This window comes from Bos indicus x Bos taurus, chromosome 16, assembly GCF_003369695.1.
Source record: "Bos indicus x Bos taurus breed Angus x Brahman F1 hybrid chromosome 16, Bos_hybrid_MaternalHap_v2.0, whole genome shotgun sequence".
NCBI classification, from domain to species: Eukaryota; Metazoa; Chordata; class Mammalia; order Artiodactyla; family Bovidae; genus Bos; species Bos indicus x Bos taurus.
The window spans coordinates 37,907,458-37,929,066 of NC_040091.1; the positions used below are offsets into that span (position 1 = coordinate 37,907,458).

General features: G+C 38.1%; 1 protein-coding gene across 1 annotated transcript in view; it reads left to right on the forward strand.

The window, feature by feature from the left end:
• The window catches only part of MROH9 (maestro heat like repeat family member 9), a 101,116-nt gene that overhangs the window by 65,994 nt on the left and 13,513 nt on the right, over positions 1-21,609 (forward strand). Inside the window, exons 13-19 of the mRNA XM_027564102.1 lie at positions 1,132-1,269; positions 2,977-3,097; positions 6,821-6,958; positions 9,996-10,172; positions 13,028-13,180; positions 13,283-13,399; positions 13,982-14,084. Of these exons, the coding sequence (XP_027419903.1) occupies positions 1,132-1,269; positions 2,977-3,097; positions 6,821-6,958; positions 9,996-10,172; positions 13,028-13,180; positions 13,283-13,399; positions 13,982-14,084 (947 nt within the window). The remainder of the gene's footprint in view (positions 1-1,131; positions 1,270-2,976; positions 3,098-6,820; positions 6,959-9,995; positions 10,173-13,027; positions 13,181-13,282; positions 13,400-13,981; positions 14,085-21,609) is intronic.

Sequence of the window (21,609 nt, forward strand, 5' to 3'; positions counted from 1 at the left end):
GTAGGATGCCTTTGCAAAAGTAATTACCCTAAGTACCTCAAAGTAAGCTAGGACCTTCCCTGAATGTGTATGTAGTGTATAAAAAAAAATCACTCCCACAGAACACAGTTTATTCCTGCCACAAAGGGAGGCCACCACACAGAGAGAAAGAGTAGGGAGGAGCAGCAGGTCCAAAGCTGGATATGTACTAGCTCTGCCATTTACCCTGATAATAATCTCTCAGGGTAAATTAGGTGTCAGGTGAAATAATATGCCCAAATGTGTTTTGTGAAATGTAAAGTTGCTTTGTGGTTGGTGATGTGATGAGTGGGCTTATGATAGCATGCTGCCATTCTGTCCATGTATGCATGCATGCTAAGTCACTTCAGTCATGTCTGACTCTTTGCAACCCCATGGACTATATAGTCCACCAGGAAATTCTCTCCATGGGATTCTCCAGGCGAGAATACTGGAGTGGGTTGCCATGCTCTCCTCAAGGGGATCTTCCCAACCCAGGGATTGAACCCGCATCTCTTACGTGTCCTGCATTGGCAGCTGGGTTCTTTACCACTAGTGCCACTTGGGAAGCCTGTCATTCTGTCCACATAAGGTAAATTCAGCTTTTCTCTTTTGCCCAAGAGATTACAGTTAGGTTTACTACTGTGCAGGGTAATCTGGACCCAACTGTCTGCTATTTGCCCTCATCTAAGCCAGGCAGGACTCTCAAACACAATCTGTCCCATTAAGATATTAAGTATGCTAATATAATCCACTCTCTTTCAAGCAGACATACACCAAATCATCTCAAGTAGGTAAGAATGTATTCTATTTATTTAAAGCATCCAAAGAAGACAATCAACAGGCACCTTTAGCATGTTTTCATATCATTTAGCATCTTTTGCTAATAAGCTTTTAATAAACTAATATGCTGCTCTATTATTAATCCTAGATTTTATATGCTACAATTTCAGTTTAACTCCACACCCCCACACCCTGTTAATCAGGAGAGATGAAGACCATTTAGTGCTGTTTTCCTCTGAAGCATCCCCTTTCCCAAATCAGCATCCTGCCCATCGTAGAAAAGCCAGGTCATTTGTATTTAGTTATGTAATGGCTACTGGCAGGTGATGACTCTCTTTTTTGGGCCCTTAGCTATGCCCGGGATGCCCTGAGAGTTCTGCTGAATTGTTCTGGACTTCAAGAGGTGGATACTGCTCTAAAGAGAAAGAACTGCTGGAACCAGTTTTCCCAAGTGCTGTTTCACCATCACGGAGTCTACCTTGTGGCCAAGTAAGAGCAGGGGCTTTGAGAAATGTTCTGTCTCTTTCCTACCCGTTTCATCTTTCTTCAACTGTGGGAACACAGTCAGTATCCACTCCAAACTTCCAAATCTCTCTTAATAATCTGAATTGCCATTCAACTTCTACTTTTTCACTTATTTTTGAGGGGGGGTTTACTTTTCCTTGCCTTTCTCTCTTACCTAATGATATAGATACCAAATTATCCGTCCTCTACCCAACAAGTTTCTCTTTCAGATAAGGAGAGCTGGAGGGGAATCTGCTTCTTCCTTCCTCTGTTGTTAGCTGATTTCTGCTTTATAGACATCAGATGGTTATAAATGTGCTCCCACTTAGAAGAGGTCTGATATAAACCTGTGCCCAATGAGACAGATAAATTTGGGAAAGTATAATAGAAAAGGGATTTTACTTGTACCACAGTTCTTTTTCTAGTTAATCCACCAGTGAATAGCAAGCTTCTGATTACAGGAATCAGATTTTCTGATCAAGAATCAAGATACATGGCCTTGACAACTTAGTAGACCATTTGAAGTTGTGACTGATTCAGAAAGTACAGTGCATATGGTTCCTGGACTCTTGGAGCTTTTAAACCAACATTTTATTTGCACATAGATTTCAAGAACATATCTTATTTTATATAAAAACAAAAGGTGGTACCTTTCCATCCTACAGATAGAATCATTCTATCATCAGTACCTTAGTACATTTGAATCTTCTTACTCAAAGCATGGTCCACATACAAATAGCATCACCTGGGAGTGAAATATGCAGAATCTCAAGGCCCTCTCCAAACCTACTAATCAGAAGCTGCATTTTAGCAAGATCCCTGATTGATCTGTATGCCCATTCAAATTTGAGCATCAGAAAAAGACCCTGATGCTGGGAAAGACTGAGATCAGGAGAAGAAGGGGGTGACAGAGGATGAGATGGTTGGATGGTATCACCAACTCAATGGACATGAGTTTGAGCAAACTCCAGGAGACAGTGGGGGCCAAAGGAGCCCATGTGCTACAGTCCACGGGGTCGCCAAAAGTCAGATGCAAAATAGCAACTGAACAACAACACTTTAGTGCTTCTCTTCCTGGAATCTTCAAATCGAAGCTCTGTTACATGATCCTTCCCAGTCCTGCTAATCTGATCCAGGCCAGCATGTTGGAATAACTGTGAGCCTGGTCACTGGCCCAAGTGTCTTATAGAGAACGGCTCAGTGAATCAGGGCTCACCACCTCTTCTCCTTAATAACCTAGGATATCTCCCAAGATAGTTTCTTAATTATATCATTCAAAGGAATGATTTGGTCTAAAACTACCAGTGTAATCTGTGTGGTCACCTTTGATTGTCAAGATATTTATTTTGTATTATTTATTTTTTCTACTTTTGGTCAGGCATGGATGGGAGCTTGCAGTAACATAGGGCAGTCTATACTGTGACACAGGATAGGAGAAACAGGAAAGAGGACTGATGTTAAGGACAGAGATATTATCAGTGATCCAGGTATATATAACTCCCCAGAGTCTGCACAGAATTCATAATGGGGCTGCAGTTTACCTTGGATTAAGGGATATTTGAGAATATTCTTTTTATCTGCATGATACAAAATATAAGGCTAATGGTTCTCCCTTTTCTACCATTAGCATTTGCTGATGCAGAAAGTGTTTTTATCTTCTTTGCTAATTCAGTGCCTTATTCTTCTTTACAGAACTCTCAGTGAATACAACTTTCCACAGTTTCCAGAGACCTTGCATTATCTCTACAAACTCGCTGTAGAAGGTCCTAGAAGGTCAGAAGACAGTGTCATAACAATAATATTCTTCACTGAAGTGAGTTTCACTAGGAGACTGTGAATAACTGGGTTCTCATTTCCTTTCCTCATCCAAACTTAAATCAACATTCCAGTGTTTTATCTCCCTCTCCATATACTGATTCTTACCAAAAGTTAAGACAATAACAGATATCTGAAGCTGAGGGGGTAAGGTGAAGATAGATTTGGACTATGAGAGGGTTGTCCCTTTAGACTGTTCCAGAAATTGAACTTTGAAGGGGTTTGAATTGTGCAAACTAATTATTTTTGTAGAACTAATTCATATATCTCTGCATGCTTGTTAAAGTATGTGGATAATTGAGTTTACTAAAGGTGCTAGGTAACATTTGGATCTAAATGAGATTTCAGACTGCATGGAGGAAAAAAAAAGAATGGACTAAATAACTGGGTAACATGAAACTATAGAACTCTATCACTTTGTACATGAACATTACATCAAATATTGGAATGCCATAAAGAATTAAGCAAATTGAAGATTTTTGCTCACAAAAGGCATGTAGAAAATTCTATAAAATGAAATTAACTAAATGAAATCTAATCTTCCCTAAAAGTAATATATAATATACAAGTTTCGATTTAAGGTATGATGCTAAATATTTCCCAAAGTATGACATGATTTCAAACTTCATAGGAAAATAGTTAATAAATTACAAAGGCATACCCCTACACTATAGTATGTACTTCTAAAGCTTTCAGAAGGATACATGAATTAGTTTAACTTAACATTGCAATAGCAAATCACCTATGTTTTTCAAACTTGCTTAATACATTTGAATCTCTCATATTTTATTATGTGACTCATTATTTTTATTGTACTATCCTTTAATTATGTACAAATACTTAACTGGTCTAAACATAACATACCAAATCCCTCCCCTACAATAACACAGTTAAAAGAGATTTACACTTACTATTTGTTTTTAATTTCTATCTCAAATAAAGCAAATGAATTCAGATTTTTAACATTAACAGATGGATGAAGAGAAAGACAAGTGGTGGGGGAGAAAAAAAGGATGGAGGGAGGGAGAAAAAAAATTTCTTAGCTCAGAAAGGCCTAGAAGTTGTGAGTACCTCTACTCCTCAGATCTTGGTTTCTACATACTGTTTCCCACAAAAGGAACAAGGGTTCCCTGTAGGAATGGTTGATTCCACGGAATGTACACAATGAATCTGAAACACCCTGTTCTGCCAGACTTACTTAAAAAAATGACAGAATGGGTCAAAAGGACACAGAAGCCAGCTTGAAGGACCATCCCCAGGAAAACCTATGACAATCTGATCAACAAAAGGATCGACAGTAATGGCTTAAAATCCTTTGAATAAAATAAGAATCCTTGAGCCTGAAAAAAAAAAAACAAATAAAAAATAAACATACAGACTACATAAAATTTATATAAGCGTCATTAATATACCTGATAATGTTGAATGAAACCTAGTTGCCTCTCTCATCATGGATGTAATACTTACTGGATGTAATATTACATCATGGATGTAATACAATTGGAGAGTCACATGACTGTCCTTCCAGGAAATCAGCAATGACCACACTCTTCCACTGCTTTCTCTGTTTAGAATTTCTGGACAATTGTCAACTTTCCAGTTCAACTATGCAGCCTCTTGGCCTTTAGTTATTCTGAGCACACAATCTATGTATTTTACCTTATTTTGGTCTTTTAAGCCAGTGACACCTAAGATAGTATTACCAATGCCCATGCCATATATTTATATTTGTTATTTCTAGTTTTCTACTGGAGTAGGCAATGGCACCCCACTCCAGTACTCTTGCCTGGAAAATCCCACGGACGGAGGAGCCTGGTAGGCTGTAGTCCATGGGGTCACTAAGAGTCAGACACAACTGAGTGACTTCCCTTTCACTTTTCACTTTCACGCACTGGAGAAGGAAATGGCAACCCACTCCAGTGTTCTTGCCTGGAGAATCCCAGGGACAGGGGAGCCTGATGGGCTGCCGTCTATGGGGTCGCACAGAGTCGGACACGACTGAAGCGACTTAGCAGCAGCAGCAGCAGCAGTTTTCTACTACTGTAAATAGCAATCAAGTTTACATCTTTGTGCCTAAATTTTCTTTCTTTTGGTATTTTATTTTCTTATAATAGATTCCAAGAATTTGCAATAATAACTAAAGTGTATAAGCATTCTTGGGCTTCCCTGGTGTCTCAGTGGTAAACAATCTGCCTGCCAATGCAGGAGACGCAGGTTTGATCTCTGGGTCAGGAAGAGCATCTGGAAAAGGAAATGGCAACTCGGCCCGGTATTCTTGCCTGGGAAATCCCATGAACAGAGGAGCCTGGCAGGCTACAGTCCATGGGGTCACAGAAGAGTCGGACACAACTTAGCGACATAAACATTCTCAGTCTGGGGACGGTTAACTGGAAGGCAGGGCCATCGGTGCTCCCCACACAGTTCATGGGTGAGCTCATTCCATAGCACTTCACCACCGTGGACAAGCTCTCCAATGTGAGAGGTAGAATAGATGTCCTGCGGGTGATTTGATTTGTTCTTACTGTTAAAACTTTCAGAGAGGTTGAATATTTTTAAAATATTATTATCTATAAATTAAAGTTTCATATTATGGATACCCTGATCTTTATCCATTTAGCTACTATGACCTTAGTTTTTTCTTAATGAATTGTATGATTCTCTCTCTCACACACACGCACACACACACACACCACAGATTTGTGGAGGATATCAAGCAACATATGAACACGGTACTTTAAACATCATTAGTGAGATAAATCACAAAGATTAAAAAAAGTCGGTAAAGAAATATTTTCCCCGCCTCAGAGGGTTTATTGATGTTATATGCATTGAGACCATAATTTTAAGATTATGATATGCATTGAAAGTGAAAGTGTTAGTCGCTTAGTCATGTCCAACTCTCTGCAACCCCATGGACTGTAGCAGACCAGGCTCCTCTGTCCATGGGATTCTCTAGGCAAGAATACAGGAGTGGGTTCCTATGCCCTTCTCCAAGGGATATTCTGGACCCAGTGATTGAACCTGGGTCTCCCGGACTTCCCAGGTAATGCTAGAGGTAAAGAACCTGCCTGTCAATACAGGAGACATAAGAGACATGGGTTTGATCTTTGAGTTGGGAAGATCCCCTGGAGTAGGGCACAGCAACCTACTCCAGTATTCTTGCCTGGAGAATCCCATGGGCCGAGGAGCCTGGCGGACTACAGTCCATAGGGCCACAAAGAGTCAGACACAACTGAAGTGACTTAGCACACACACACGCTCCTGCACTGCAGGCAGATTCTTTACCATCTGAGCCACCAGGGAAGCCCATGGTATGCATTACATGGTAGAAAATGAATAAGTAAACATATAACTGCTATTAGGCACCAAGGTTCTCCAGGTAAGAGAAAGAGGAGGCAGCATAAAAGTATAAAAAGTTAAAAAAAAAAAGTTAACATAAACTCTATTATCCTATGTGAAAAATTTCTTTCATCATATCTATATGTATGAAATTTTCTTTCATCATATGTATATAACAAAGCACGTATTTCTTATTACATCTGCTACTTCTCCTTCCCTCTATGGGCCCAGAAATATATGTGAAGTAAAAGTTTGTGTATGTATTTAGAGTTTTAGTGTGATTTGTATTCGTTTTACTAAACATGTCTTGATTTTTATTACTGAAGCAAAAAAATCTTGCTTGGCCATTATTCCATCTACAAACTTAACTGTTTTCTTTTAGCTTCTCAATAATTTCTTCAAGGACCCATTCCCAGAAAAATTTTTGGTTCTCTTCAGAAACTGGGTCAATGATCCCGATCCTGCAGTTTGCAAATTGAGCCTTCAGAAAATTGCCAGTATGGCACCAGTTATCAATGAGGTATGCATGTGTATGTGATTTGTGTCTGCCAGCACTCAAAGTTACGATCTGAGATTTGATGATCTGAGATAACTCAATATCATTACTGACAAAACACTGATTATTTTTAGTTTATACATCACTAAAACAAAATCAAGTATTTTATCAATAAGGAAACTGAGTTGAATTGAAAGGATGTGTTGTTAATAGGCTTTATCATCTTATTTCTATTTTCCCAGAAGATTATTCACTACACTCAGGACTTATCAAAATTGCCTTACATAAACACTCTTGTTTCAGTCTAAACCACATGTCTGTAAGTTATTTTTCACTCCAACATATACACATGAATACACACTAATTCCTGTCTCAGAGCGTTCATTCAAGTTTTTTCTTCCTTTATACTACTTTCCTCCTCCACCCATTCACATTTTTCTTATTTTTCAATGATTATCTCAAGGCAAATTTCACTGAATATTCTGCTTTCTAGCACCCTGATCCCTTTCAGAGCCACTCCAACTATAAGCACTTGCTTATATAATATTTATATTTATGGCTCTCTACCTATGACTCTGAAACTAACAGCATCAGCGTCTCTTGGAAACTTGTTAAAAATGCACCTTGTTAGGCCCTATCACAGGCCTATGTTATCACAAATCCTAGAGGTTGTGCCCACCAACCTATGACTTCAAAATTCCTCCAGGTGATCCTCAGTTCAGTTCGGTTCAGTCACTCAGTCGTGTCTGATTCTTTGCAAATCCATAGACTGCAGATTACCAGGCTTCTCTGTCCATCACCAACTCCCGGAGTTGCTCAAAATCACATCTATCGAGTTGGTGATGCCATCCAACCAACTCATCCTCTGTCGTCCCTTTCTCCTTCTGCCTTCTATCTTTCCCAGCATCAAGGTCTTTTCAAAAGAGTCAGTTCTTCACATCAGGTGGCCAAAGTATTGGAGTTTCAGCTTCAGCATCAGTCCTTCCAATGAATATTCAGGACTGATTTCCTTTAGGATCAACTGGTTTCATCTCCTTGCAGTCCAAGGGACTCTTAAGAGTCTTTTCCAACATCACAGGTCAAAAGCATCAATTCTTCGGCACTCAGCTTTCTTTATGGTCCAACTCTCACATGCATACATGACTACTGGGAAAACCATAGCTTTGACTAGATGGACCTTTGTTGGCAAAGTAATGTCTCTGCTTTTTAATATGCTGTCTAGGTTGGTCATAGCTTTTCTTCCAAGGAGTAAGCGTCTTTTAATTTCAAGGCTGCAGTCACCATGTGCAGTGATTTTGGAGCCCAGGAAAATAAAGTCTGTCACTGTTTCCCTTGTTTCCCCATCTATTTGCCATGAAGTGATGGGACCGGATGCCATAATCTTAGTTTTCTGAATGTTGAGTTTTAAACCAACTTTTTCCCTCTCCTCTCTCACTTTCATCAAGAGACTCTTTAGTTCCTCTTTGCTTTCTGCCATAAGGGTGGTGTCATCTGTGTATCTGAGGTTATTCATATTTCTCCCTGCAGTCTTGATTCCAGCTTTTGTTCCATCCAACCCAGCATTTTGCATGATGTACTCTGCATAGAAATTAAATAAGCAGGGTGACAATATACAGCCTTGATGTATTCCTTTCCCAATTTTGAACCAGTCCGTTGTTCCATGTCTGGTTCTAACTGTTGCTTATTGACCTGAATACAGATTTCTCAGGAGGCAGGTGAGGTGGTCTGATATTCCCATCTCCTGAAGAATTTTCCACAGTTTGTTGTGATCCACACAGGCAAAGATTTTAGCCAGGTGATTCTGGTACAGGCTAAACTGGAGAACTACTGTCCCATATCATTTCCCACTGTCATGTGAATACTTGCCTTCCCAGAAGAGTACATCAAAGCATATTCCTAAGTTTTATAATTCACTTGCAAATTCCAAAGTACCTTGCACAATGCTGAGACTGCAGATATTCCATAAATTGTTACTGATTTAATAAGAAATTTAATAAATCCTAGTATATGTATTTGGAGAAGGAAATGGCAACCCACTCCAGTGTTCTTGCCTGGAGAATCCCAGGGACGGCAGAGCCTGGTTGGGCTGCCGTCTCTGGGGTCGCACAGAGTCAGACACGACTGAAGCGACTTAACAGCAGTAGCAGCAGCAGTATATGTATTAAGCATAGTCTCTGAAAGCTTAAAGACAGTCAGTGGGCACTCATTTTAAATTTAGAATGAAGTGAGCCATAGTTAATTTGCTTTAGATAAATCATAGGAGTCAATAGTATGAATTATAAATAGAAAGTTATTTATTGCCTTGTCTAGTGCTCTGACCAAGAGAGACACAGTAGAAAGTGATCTGGATTGAGGTTTAATATACCATCTACTAGTAAGGACTCAGTTTTCCTGCATGACACAAGCGTCTTCTGGCTATTACTTTGGCAAATGGTATTTATTTCTTTTACTTCTTTTCTTTCCAGCCTTTCTTTCTCTTTTTTGATGCCTCCTTTTCATGTTTTAATGGCTTGATACTCTGCATGTCTCTGATCTGCAATTGAGGCCCACAACTTAGCTCAGGAGCTCAGTGGCTCTCATGTTTAGATGTTAGTACTGCCAATGGCATGTTGGTAAATATTTATTAAACAATCAACTCTGTGAAAATAAGACCACTTATTCCCTGATGTAAATACTCCCACCATCGCTGATTTCAATCTATCAAAGGGACATCAGTAAACATGGATCTGGGCAGAGATGCACAGTAGCACATTATTAGTTAATATTTCCACCATCCAGATACAATACATGTAAACAACCGGAAAGGCAGAAAAAATTAGAAAATTTAGCAAAAGAAATAGGAAGAAATGAGTCTTGAATATTTACTACCATTGTTTTTTATTTATTTCTAAATTTACAAAATTTAAATTTTTAATAGTGACTTTTTTTGACAATTGATTCCTATAAGCCAGCCCCAGCACATCACTGCATGGTGCCCACAATCAGAGGTGTGCGTATCAAATGCTACCTCAAGTCTCCTTCTAGTCTCTAATTCCCACCGCTTTCTTTCTGTTATACATAGATAGAAAATGTCTGCAGCTTGTTAACATCCATCTTGGATGCCTTCCTTTCCAAAGACATGACTGTTATAATCCGGGCCTTGATAACCCTCAGAAAGCTTTTAGACAGACTGGACAAGGTGACCTACTCCTCCCTGTCTACCAGAATTGCCTCCAGCTACTGTCCTCTGATGGATCATGTGAGTTTCTCACAGATATGTGAGATCATTGGGTTTCATCATTCAGCTGAAGCACCAGCTAAGGCAATGATATTACATTCCAGAATAAGTGAACAGAAGGCGGTCAATTTGTGCCGATCTGCCATTTGTTTTCCAGAGATAATAATATTGACCAAGTAAGCTCTAAGTTTGTATATGTGTTTTTACACATTTTTAAAATTTTATGTATTCATTTATTTTTGGCTGTGCTGGGTCTTCCGTGCTGCTCGGGCTTTTCTCTAGTTGCAGCAAGCAGGGGCTATACTCTAGTCGCAGTGCACAGTCTTCTCACTGTAGTTTCCTCTCTCGTTTCAGAGTATGGGCTTCAGGGTACGTGGGCTTCAGTCGTTGCTGCACATGCGCTCAGTTGCTGTGGCTCCTGGGCTCTAGAGCACAGGCTAACTGAGACTCACAGGCTTAGTTGCTCCATGGCATGAGAGATCTTCCCGGATCAGGGATCAAACCCATGTCTCCTGCATTGGTAGGCAGATTCTTTACCACAGAGCCACCAGGAAAGCCCTGTATGTTTGTTTTTAAGCTACAGAAGTCTGACCATAGGAAATGAGAGTCAAAATGTAGCCTTTATTTTTAGATGAAAGAGGAATTGTAGTTTAGTGGCTATATTTGTTAACACAGAATCTGGACTTTCTAGGTTCAAATCCCTGTGCTGCCACTGACTAGCTGTGAAATCTTGAGCAAGTGGCTCAGTCTGTTAGTACATCATCTGTAAAACAGAGTGAGTAGCAGGTATATTATGGGTATTAGAGTTGACATGTGTAATACCCCAAATGAATTTATTATCATAGAAAACATTAATTAGAAAGTCTTTGATCAGAAAGTTGTGCATTTTGAAAATTCTCATTTTTATGGTAATGTGTAGTATTTATGGTAAATGTATAGTTTATTAAAAATATAGTATTTTAATAAACAAGAACATGTTGGTATGCTATGAGAAATCTATTTGTTTTTAAAGACTCCTTTGATGAGTTGTTTGTGAACCAGAGAATTGTGTCATAGTAAATTATCTTGCCAAAATTTGTAACTTCTTACTAGTTCTGCAGATTTCATTGAAAGGGGGCTCAATATTATTAAATTATAGAAAGAGGAAACTTAGTGGCAGAAAAGATTTTTATAAGGACATAATAATAGTAATAATAACACTGGCTAAAATTTATTGAGCATTTACTGTACACCAGGCATTATTCTAAGGGATTTACATGGACAATTTCATATAATTCTCTAGACAACTCTCTTGGGCTTCCCTTGTGGCTCAGCACGTAAAGAATCCACCTGCAATGTGGGACACCTGAGTTCAATCACTGGGTTGGGAAGGTCCCCTGGAGAAGGGAAAGGCTACTTACTACAGTATTTTGGCCTGGAGAATTCCATGGACTGAATAGTCCACAGGGTCCCAAAGAGTCGGACATGACTGAGCGACTTTCACTTTCACTAGAAGACAACTCTATTACTATTTTCCAGTTTACATATAAGCAAACTGAGGCAAACTGAAGTGAATATTAGACCAAGTTCATACAGCTGATAATTAGTATGTCCATGTAAATAATTATCTTCAAAGTGGAATAATATTTTTGTAAAACCTGGAAGTGATATTATATTTTTAAAAAATTAACCTCTTCCTCTGACTTGTAATTTTTCTCTTCTAGAATCCTTATAATTCAATCACCATCCTATTTGGACTAAGTAAACCCTTGGAAACCTAGTATTATGCCAGTATGCAAAGAACTCGCGTTGGTATTCAGTAGCAATTCTGTAAAGGCCTCCAGCATTTGAATATATCATGGTTACATTACCCTAAGTATTTTGATAGAAATTATCTCCAAGTTATATGGATTTTTACATGTTATATCTTTCAGTTCAGTTCAGTTGCTCAGTCATGTCTGACTCTTTGTGACCCCATGGACTGCAGCATGCCAGGCCCCCCTGTCCATCACCAACTCTCGAAGCTTGCTCAAACGCATGTCCATCAAGTTGGTGATGCCATGCAACCATCTCATCCTCTGTCGTCCCCTTCCCCTCCAGCCTTCAATCTTTCCCAGAATCAGGGTCTTTTTCAATGAGTCAGTTCTTCGCATCAGGTGACCAAAGTATTGGAGTTTCAGCTTCAACATCAGTTCTTCCAATGAATATTCAGGACTGATTTTCTTTAGGATTGACTGGTTTGATCTCCTTGCAGTCCAAAGGACTCACAAGAGTCTTCTCCAACACCACAGTTCAAAAGCATCAATTCTTCAGCTCTAAGCTTTCTTTATGGTTCAACTCTCACATCCATACATGGCTACTGGAAAAACTATAGCTTTGACTAGATGCACTGTTATTGGCAAAGTAATATCTCTGCTTTCTAATATACTGTCTAGATTGGTCATAGCTTTTCTTCCAAGGAGCAAGAACTATGGATGGAGGTTCATGACATTGTACAGGAGACAGTGATCAAGACCATCCCCAATTATATCTTTAGTATGTTATTAAATACTATCTTCCTAAATTTAAGAAGCTCACTTTTCACAGGGGATTTTATTTCATGTAATATGAATTTTGGTAAGTAAGTCTTATTTCAAAATCAGAAGAAGAGATGATTTCTTAGACCCAAGGTGAATTTACCCAAGGTGAATCTTTTCTAAAAACAAATGATAAATATATACACACACATATATACACATCATATATAGTTATATACATTATATAAATATATATACTATATAGTGTGTGTGTGTATATATATATATATATATACACATACTATATGTTAGTGTGTGTATATATTTAGTGTGTGTGTATATATATCCTCAAATGAGGTCTTTTCTGTGTGCATGTTTTAGGGTAATGAAGGTATTCGGAGTATGGCCATTCGCCACTTTGGTCAGTTACTCATGGACATGAGTCAGTACACATGGATGCTAAATGATGTGGTTTATGCAGGCTTGGTGCCTCTGATCCTGTTTTTGGAAGACACAGAGGAAAGAGTAGTTAAAGTAAGTCCTAAAATTTTGTTTGTCTTAGTTTTGCAGAGAATCACAGTGTTTTATATAACACCAGATGGAATGGATCTTTACTGACCTTTTTCTGCTTCACAGGCATGTAAATATACATTAAAAATCTGTGCCTCAGAATTAAAATGGTCAACATTATATTTCCTAAAGGATGAATATTACAATTTTGAGCTGGTGGTGCTCAACATCTGTAACAATCTTGTAAGTGTCCACTCAAGATTTACTACCCTAAGAGTTACCAAGACAATGTTAAAGGATATACAAAGTGATGAAAAGCATAATGGGCACAAGGTGAATCCAGAAGGACTCTGAAGAGAAGATAATAAGTGGACAATTACAGCTAGGGCTTGAGACCAGACAAAAATTAAATTTTCCCACTTTCTTCTCCTTTACATGGATCATCTATTTTTTCTTCCTCCAACCCACCTACTTTGAGCAGTCTAAAGATGGGCACAGCATTTCAGATCACCAAAAGAAAAACTGGAATTAGTTTTCCATGGCTGAATGAGCTGGTTTTCTGAAAATCAGCATAAACTGCAACAATAGACAGGTAGGGATGGAAGGATGTTAACCAAAGGTTGGAAACCCAAAAACTGGATATCATATAACAAGCTGAATAATACCTGCAAGCAAGAGAGTAACGTTTCTACATAGAAACCCCCAAGTTTTAACCTGGCCCTGATTTGGTATAAGCAACCAAGTTCATTTCCCTGGAAGCCTCTCTGAATTTAGCATATGTATATTTTCAAGAAGTGAGAGAATTTTTTTCCTTTTTATTTTCAGCTTATTTCTCATCAAAAATACATTACAGATTTGATATCTGAGACCTTAGGATTCTTGGAGAGTTCCAGAACATATCTGAGAAGAGGATCAGTTATTTTACTAGGTAAGTAAAATTCAATTCTCATTTCCTAATTTGTCTTAACAGGTAAAGAATGGATAGCAGCTAAAAGTTTTCCTTGAAAAAATTATAGATTTTCTTTGTTTAGGATGGACTTTAATTTTCAGATGATATCTATAATGAGCAGAAGTTAAAATATATGATGAGAATAGAGTTCTATTTTATAATACACAGCTGAGTATAAGTATGTAATTAAACTATCATACAAAATATTCAACCGGATGAATTTCAAAATTTAAGAAGGTGGCAAACCACTAAAGTTCTCCCTTGCTGCTTAAAAATCACCTCTCCCCATTGAAGAATAATATATTTTTTTAAATGCCAGTCTTTAACAAAACATGAACATCTCTAACACAAATTACAACATATGAGTGATAGTCGCTCCGTCCTGTCCAACTCCTTGCAACCCATCAACCGTCACCTGCCAGGCTCCTTTGTCCATGGAATTCTCCAGGCAAGAATACTGGAGTAGGTTGCCATTCCCTTCTCCAGGGGATCTTCCCAAATTATGGACTGAACCCGGGTCTCCCACATTGCAGGCAGATTCTTTACCATCTGAGCTACCAGGGAAGCCCACAACAGATGAGGAAGAGCTACCAAATCCAATAAAGTTCAACAAAAGAAAATGTAGAGTTGAGGGAGTACAGTAAGATTCTAAAAGAAGACAACCAAAATTTTCAACCTTGAACAAATCTGACCAACCAGTTTTTTTTCCCACTAGCTTCTTACCATGAAGATCAAAACTGCTGCTGCTGCTGCTGCTAAGTCGCTTCAGTCATGTCTGACTCTGTGCGACCCCATAGACGGCAGCCCATCAGGCTCCCGCGTCCCTGGGATTCTCCAGGCAAGAACACTGGAGTGGGTTGCCATTTCCTTCTCCAATGCATGAAAGTGAAAAGTGAAAGTGAAGTCGCTCAGTCGTGTTCCACTCTTAGTGACCCCATAGACTGCAGCCTACCAGACTCCTCCATACATGGCAAGAGTACTGGAGTGGGGTGCCATTGCCTTGTCTGAAGATCAAAACTAATAATCCTTTATTTGGAATGAGAGGAAGGAGTTCCCATTTGCCATCAGGAAGTACGTAGGGCATCAAAGAATGAGAAAATACTTAGTCATATCATACTTGTGGGCTTCCCAGGTAGCTCAGCTGTAAAGAATGCACTTGCAATGCAGGAAACAAATCAAATCTTAAAAAATGTTTCTACACCTGAACTCAGAAAGAACTCTCAAAACTCTAAAAGAAAGTGATGTTTCTGCTTCCAGTTCCCAAACTGGTAAACCATTACTCATCATTCTCAACAGATCACTCCTTTGGGGAATGGGAGAGAGGTACCACCAACCAAAACAAGTATAAAAAGAAACTGTGGATTACGGCTCCTTTTGAATCAGCGTCTATCTTAGGGAGGCAGAACGCGCTTCTCTAATGTTCTATGTCCAATATAACTATCAATACTTTGGCAGAAATAAATTGAGATCTATCTTTCTTTGAAGTTGAAAACAAAATGTTTCTACAGAGTACTTGAAAATGATAATAATTATATTCATGAATCCAAAACATTTAAAAATAAAGGTCTATAGATATAAGTGCTCAGGAATATATAATGGTAAAATGGGAGCACATGTAAAATAATCTTTCAAAGTATGGTAGGAAGTGTAAGAAAAATATATAACCATTATTTAAAAAAAAAAAAAAACTACATTGCAGGCAATGGAAGAAAATACATAGTGTTGATAACCCAGTAAGGGACAAGAAGTAAAGGGTTGAGAAATGGTAGCAAAATAAGATGTAAACCAATAAGAAATAGTTTGAAAAGTTAGGGAGTAATGATAGAGAAGACAGATTACAGAAAGATAATATCCCTGAAGAAATAATGGACAATTAAAACAGAAAAAAAGTATTCAAAGGTAAAATTTAAAAACTAAAGGAATTTTTAATTAAATATGCTGAAGATGGTAAAAATTTTCAAGACATATTTTATACAGAATAAAACATTCCTAACAAAGTTATTGGACTTTAGAATTAAAGAATTCTCTGAACATTTGGGTAAAAAAGTCACCTATACATTACAAAATAAATAAATCTTCCATTAGACTTCTCCACTTCAGTATTCAACTCTAAAATATAGTGGAACAGTACCTACAAATCCTTAGTAGAAAAACATGTTACCAAAGATTTTTAGATCATCAAAATTATGCCATGCTGTTCTTAGTCATTCAGTCATGTCCGACTCTTTGCGACCCATGGACAACAGCCTCCAAGCTCTCTGCCATGAGGATTCTCCAGGCAAGAATACAGCAGTGGGTTGTCCTGCCCTCCTCCAGGGGATCTTCCCAACCCAGGGATTAAACCCAGGTGTCTCACCTTGTAAGCAGATTCTTTACTATCTGAGCCAACAGGGAAGTCCAAGAATACTGGAGTGGGTAGCCTATTCCTTCTCCAGGGGATCTTCCTGATCCAGGAAGTGAACCAGGGTCTCCTACATGGCAGGCAGATTCTTTACCAGTTGAGCTACCAGGGAAGCTCCATCAAAATTATATCCAGCTATAAAGATAATAAAATATTTCTAAAACACAAAAACTCAGCAAAAGTTCACTACCATGAACCCTTAAAGAAAGCAGTGATGGGGGGAGGAGCCAAGATGGCGGAGGAGTAGGACGGGGAGAACACTTTGTCCCCCACAAATTCATCAAAAGAGCATCTAAACATCGAGTAAACTCCACAAAACAACTACTGAATGCCGGCAGAGGACATCAGGCACCCAGAAAAGCAACCCAACTCTTCGAAAGGAGAGAGAAGAAATACAGCTCCACCCACCAGAACACCGACACAAGCTTCCCTAACCAGGAAACCTTGACAAGCCACCTGTACAAACCCACACACAGCGAGGAAAAGCCACAATAAAGAGAACTCCACAAACTGCCAGAATACAGAAAGGACACCCCAAACTCAGCAATTTAAACAAGATGAAGAGACAGAGGAATACCCAGCAGGTAAAGGAACAGGATAAATGCCCACCAAACCAAACAAAAGAGGAAGAGATAGGGAATCTACCTGATAAAGAATTCCAAATAATGATAGTGAAATTGATCCAAAATCTTGAAATTAAAATAGAATCACAGATAAATAGCCTGGAGACAAGGATTGAGAAGATGCAAGAAAGGTTTAACAAGGACCTAGAAGAAATAAAAAAGAGTCAATATATAATGAATAATGCAATAAATGAAATTAAAAACACTCTGGAGGCAACAAATAGTAGAATAACAGAGGCAGAAGATAGGATTAGTGAATTAGAAGATAGAATGGTAGAAATAAATGAATCAGAGAGGATAAAAGAAAAACGAATTAGAAGAAATGAGGACAATCTCAGAGACCTCCAGGACAATATTAAACGCTACAACATTCGAATCATAGGGGTTCCAGAAGAAGAAGACAAAAAGAAAGACCATGAGAAAATACTTGAGGAGATAATAGTTGAAAACTTCCCTAAAATGGGGAAGGAAATAATCACCCAAGTTCAAGAAACCCAGAGAGTCCCAAATAGGATAAACCCAAGGTGAAACACCCCAAGACACATATTAATCAAATTAACAAAGATCAAACACAAAGAACAAATATTAAAAGCAGCAAGGGAAAAACAACAAATAACACACAAGGGAATTCCCATAAGGATAACAGCTGATCTTTCAATAGAAACTCTTCAAGCCAGGAGGGAATGGCAAGACATACTTAAAATGATGAAAGAAAATAACCCACAGCCCAGATTATTGTACCCAGCAAGGATCTCATTCAAGTATGAAGGAGAAATCAAAAGCTTCTCAGACAAGCAAAAGCTGAGAGAATTCTGCACCACCAAACCAGCTCTCCAACAAATACTAAAGGATATTCTCTAGACAGGAAACACAAAAATGGTGTATAAATTCGAACCCAAAACAATAAAGTAAATGGCAACAGGATCATACTTATCAGTAATTACCTTAAATATAAATGGGTTGAATGCCCCAACCAAAAGACAAAGACTGGCTGAATGGATACAAAAACAAGACCCCTACATATGTTGTCTACAAGAGACCCACCTCAAAACAGGGGACACATACAGACTGAAAGTGAAGGGCTGGAAAAAGATTTTGCATGCAAATAGGGACCAAAAGAAAGCAGGAGTAGCAATACTCATATCAGATAAAATAGACTTTAAAACAAAGGCTGTGAAAAGAGACAAAGATGGTCACTACACAATGATCAAAGGATCAATCCAAGAAGAAGATATAACAATTATAAATATATATGCACCCAACACGGGAGCACCGCAGTATGTAAGACAAATGCTAACAAGTATGAAAGGAGAAATTAACAATAACACAATAATAGTGGGAGACTTTAATACCCCACTCACATCTATGGATAGAGCAACTAAACAGAAAATTAACAAGGAAACACAAACTTTAAATGATACAATAGACCAGTTAGACCTAATTGATATCTATAGGACATTTCATCCCAAAACAATGAATTTCACCTTTTTCTCAAGCGCACATGGAACCTTCTCCAGGATAGATCACATCCTGGGCCATAAAGCTAGCCTTGGTAAATTCAAAAAAATAGAAATCATTCCAAGCATCTTTTCTGACCACAATGCAGTAAGATTAGATCTCAATTACAGGAGAAAAACTATTAAAAATTCCAACATATGGAGGCTGAACAACATGCTGCTGAATAACCAACAAATCACAGAAGAAATCAAAAAAGAAATCAAAATTTGCATAGAAATGAATGAAAATGAAAACACAACAACCCAAAACCTGTGGGACATGGTAAAAGCAGTCCTAAGGGGAAAGTTCATAGCAATACAGGCACACCTCAAGAAACAAGAAAAAAGTCAAATAAATAACCTAACTCTACACCTAAAGCAACTAGAAAAGGAAGAAATGAAGAACCCCAGGGTTAGTAGAAGGAAAGAAATCTTAAAAATTAGAGCAGAAATAAATGCAAAAGAAACAAAAGAGACCATAGCAAAAATCAACAAAACCAAAAGCTGGTTCTTTGAAAGGATAAGTAAAATTGGCAAACCATTAGCCAGACTCATCAAGAAACAAAGGGAGAAAAATCAAATCAATAAAATTAGAAATGAAAATGGAGAGATCACAACAGACAACACAGAAATACAAAGGATCGTAAGGGACTACTATCAACAATTATATGCCAATAAAATGGACAACATGGAAGAAATGGACAAATTCTTAGAAAAGTACAACTTTCCAAAACTCGACCAGGAAGAAATAGAAAATCTTAACAGACCCATCACAAGCACGGAAATTGAAACTGTAATCAAAAATCTTCCAGCAAACAAAAGCCCAGGTCCAGACGGCTTCACAGCTGAATTCTACCAAAAATTTAGAGAAGAGCTAACACCTATCCTGCTCAAACTCTTCCAGAAAATTGCAGAGGAAGGTAAACTTCCAAACTCATTCTATGAGGCCACCATCACCCTAATACCAAAACCTGACAAAGATCCCACAAAAAAAGAAAACTACAGGCCAATATCACTGATGAACATAGATGCAAAAATCCTTAACAAAATTCTAGCAATCAGAATCCAACAACACATTAAAAAGATCATACACCATGACCAAGTGGGCTTTATCCCAGGGATGCAAGGATTCTTCAATATCCGCAAATCAATCAATGTAATACACCACATTAACAAATTGAAAAATAAAAACCATATGATTATCTCAATAGATGCAGAGAAAGCCTTTGAGAAAATTCAACACCCATTTATGATAAAAACTTTCCAGAAAGCAGGAATAGAAGGAACATACCTCAACATAATAAAAGCTATATATGACAAACCCACAGCAAACATTATCCTCAATGGTGAAAAATTGAAAGCATTTCCTCCAAAGTCAGGAACAAGACAAGGGTGCCCACTTTCACCATTACTATTCAACATAGTTTTGGAAGTTTTGGCCACAGCAATCAGAGCAGAAAAAGAAATAAAAGGAATCCAAATTGGAAAAGAAGAAGTAAAACTCTCACTATTTGCAGATGACATAGAAAACCCTAAAGACTCCACCAGAAAATTACTAGAAATAATCAATGACTATAGTAAAGTTGCAGGATATAAAATCAACACACAGAAATCCCTTGCATTCCTATACACTAATAATGAGAAAACAGAAAGAGAAATTAAGGAAACAGTTCCATTCACCATTGCAATGGAAAGAATAAAATACTTAGCAATATATCTACCTAAAGAAACTAAAGACCTATATATAGAAAACTATAAAATACTGGTGAAAGAAATCGAAGAGGACACTAATAGATGGAGAAATATACCATGTTCATGGATTGGAAGAATCAATATAGTGAAAATGAGTATACTACCCAAAGCAATTTATAGATTCAATGCAATCCCTATCAAGCTACCAACAGTATTCTTCACAGAGCTAGAACAAATAATTTCACAATTTGTATGGAAATACAAAAAACCTCGAATAGCCAAAGTGATCCTGAGGAAGAAGAATGGAACTGGAGGAATCAACCTACCTGACTTCAGGCTCTACTACAAAGCCACAGTTATCAAGACAGTATGGTACTGGCACAAAGACAGAAATATAGATCAATGGAACAAAGTAGAAAGCCCAGAGATAAATCCACGCACATATGGACACCTTATCTTTGACAAAGGAGGCAAGAATATACAATGGATTAAAGACAATCTCTTTAACAAGTGGTGCTGGGAAATCTGGTCAACCACTTGTAAAAGAATGAAACTAGACCACTTTCTAACACCATACACAAAAATAAACTCAAAATGGATTAAAGATCTCAACGTAAGACCAGAAACTATAAAACTCCTAAAGGAGAACATAGGCAAAACACTCTCTGACATACATCACAGCAGGATCCTCTATGACCCACCTCCCAGAATATTGGAAATAAAAGCAAAAATAAACAAATGGGACCTAATTAACCTTAAAAGCTTCTGCACATCAAAGGAAACTATTAGCAAGGTGAAAAGACAGCCTTCAGAATGGGAGAAAATAATAGCAAATGAAGCAACCGACAAACAACTAATCTCAAAAATATACAAGCAACTCCTACAGCTCAACTCCAGAAAAATAAATGACCCAATCAAAAAATGGGCCAAAGAACTAAATAGACATTTCTCCAAAGAAGACATACAGATGGCTAACAAACACATGAAAAGATGCTCAACATCACTCATTATCAGAGAAATGCAAATCAAAACCACTATGAGGTACCATTTCACACCAGTCAGAATGGCTGCGATCCAAAAGTCTACAAATAATAAATGCTGGAGAGGGTGTGGAGAAAAGGGAACCCTCTTACACTGTTGGTGGGAATGCAAACTAGTACAGCCACTATGGAGAACAGTGTGGAGATTCCTTAAAAAACTGGAAATAGAACTGCCTTATGATCCAGCAATCCCACTGCTGGGCATACACACTGAGGAAACCAGAAGGGAAAGAGACACGTACCCCAATGTTT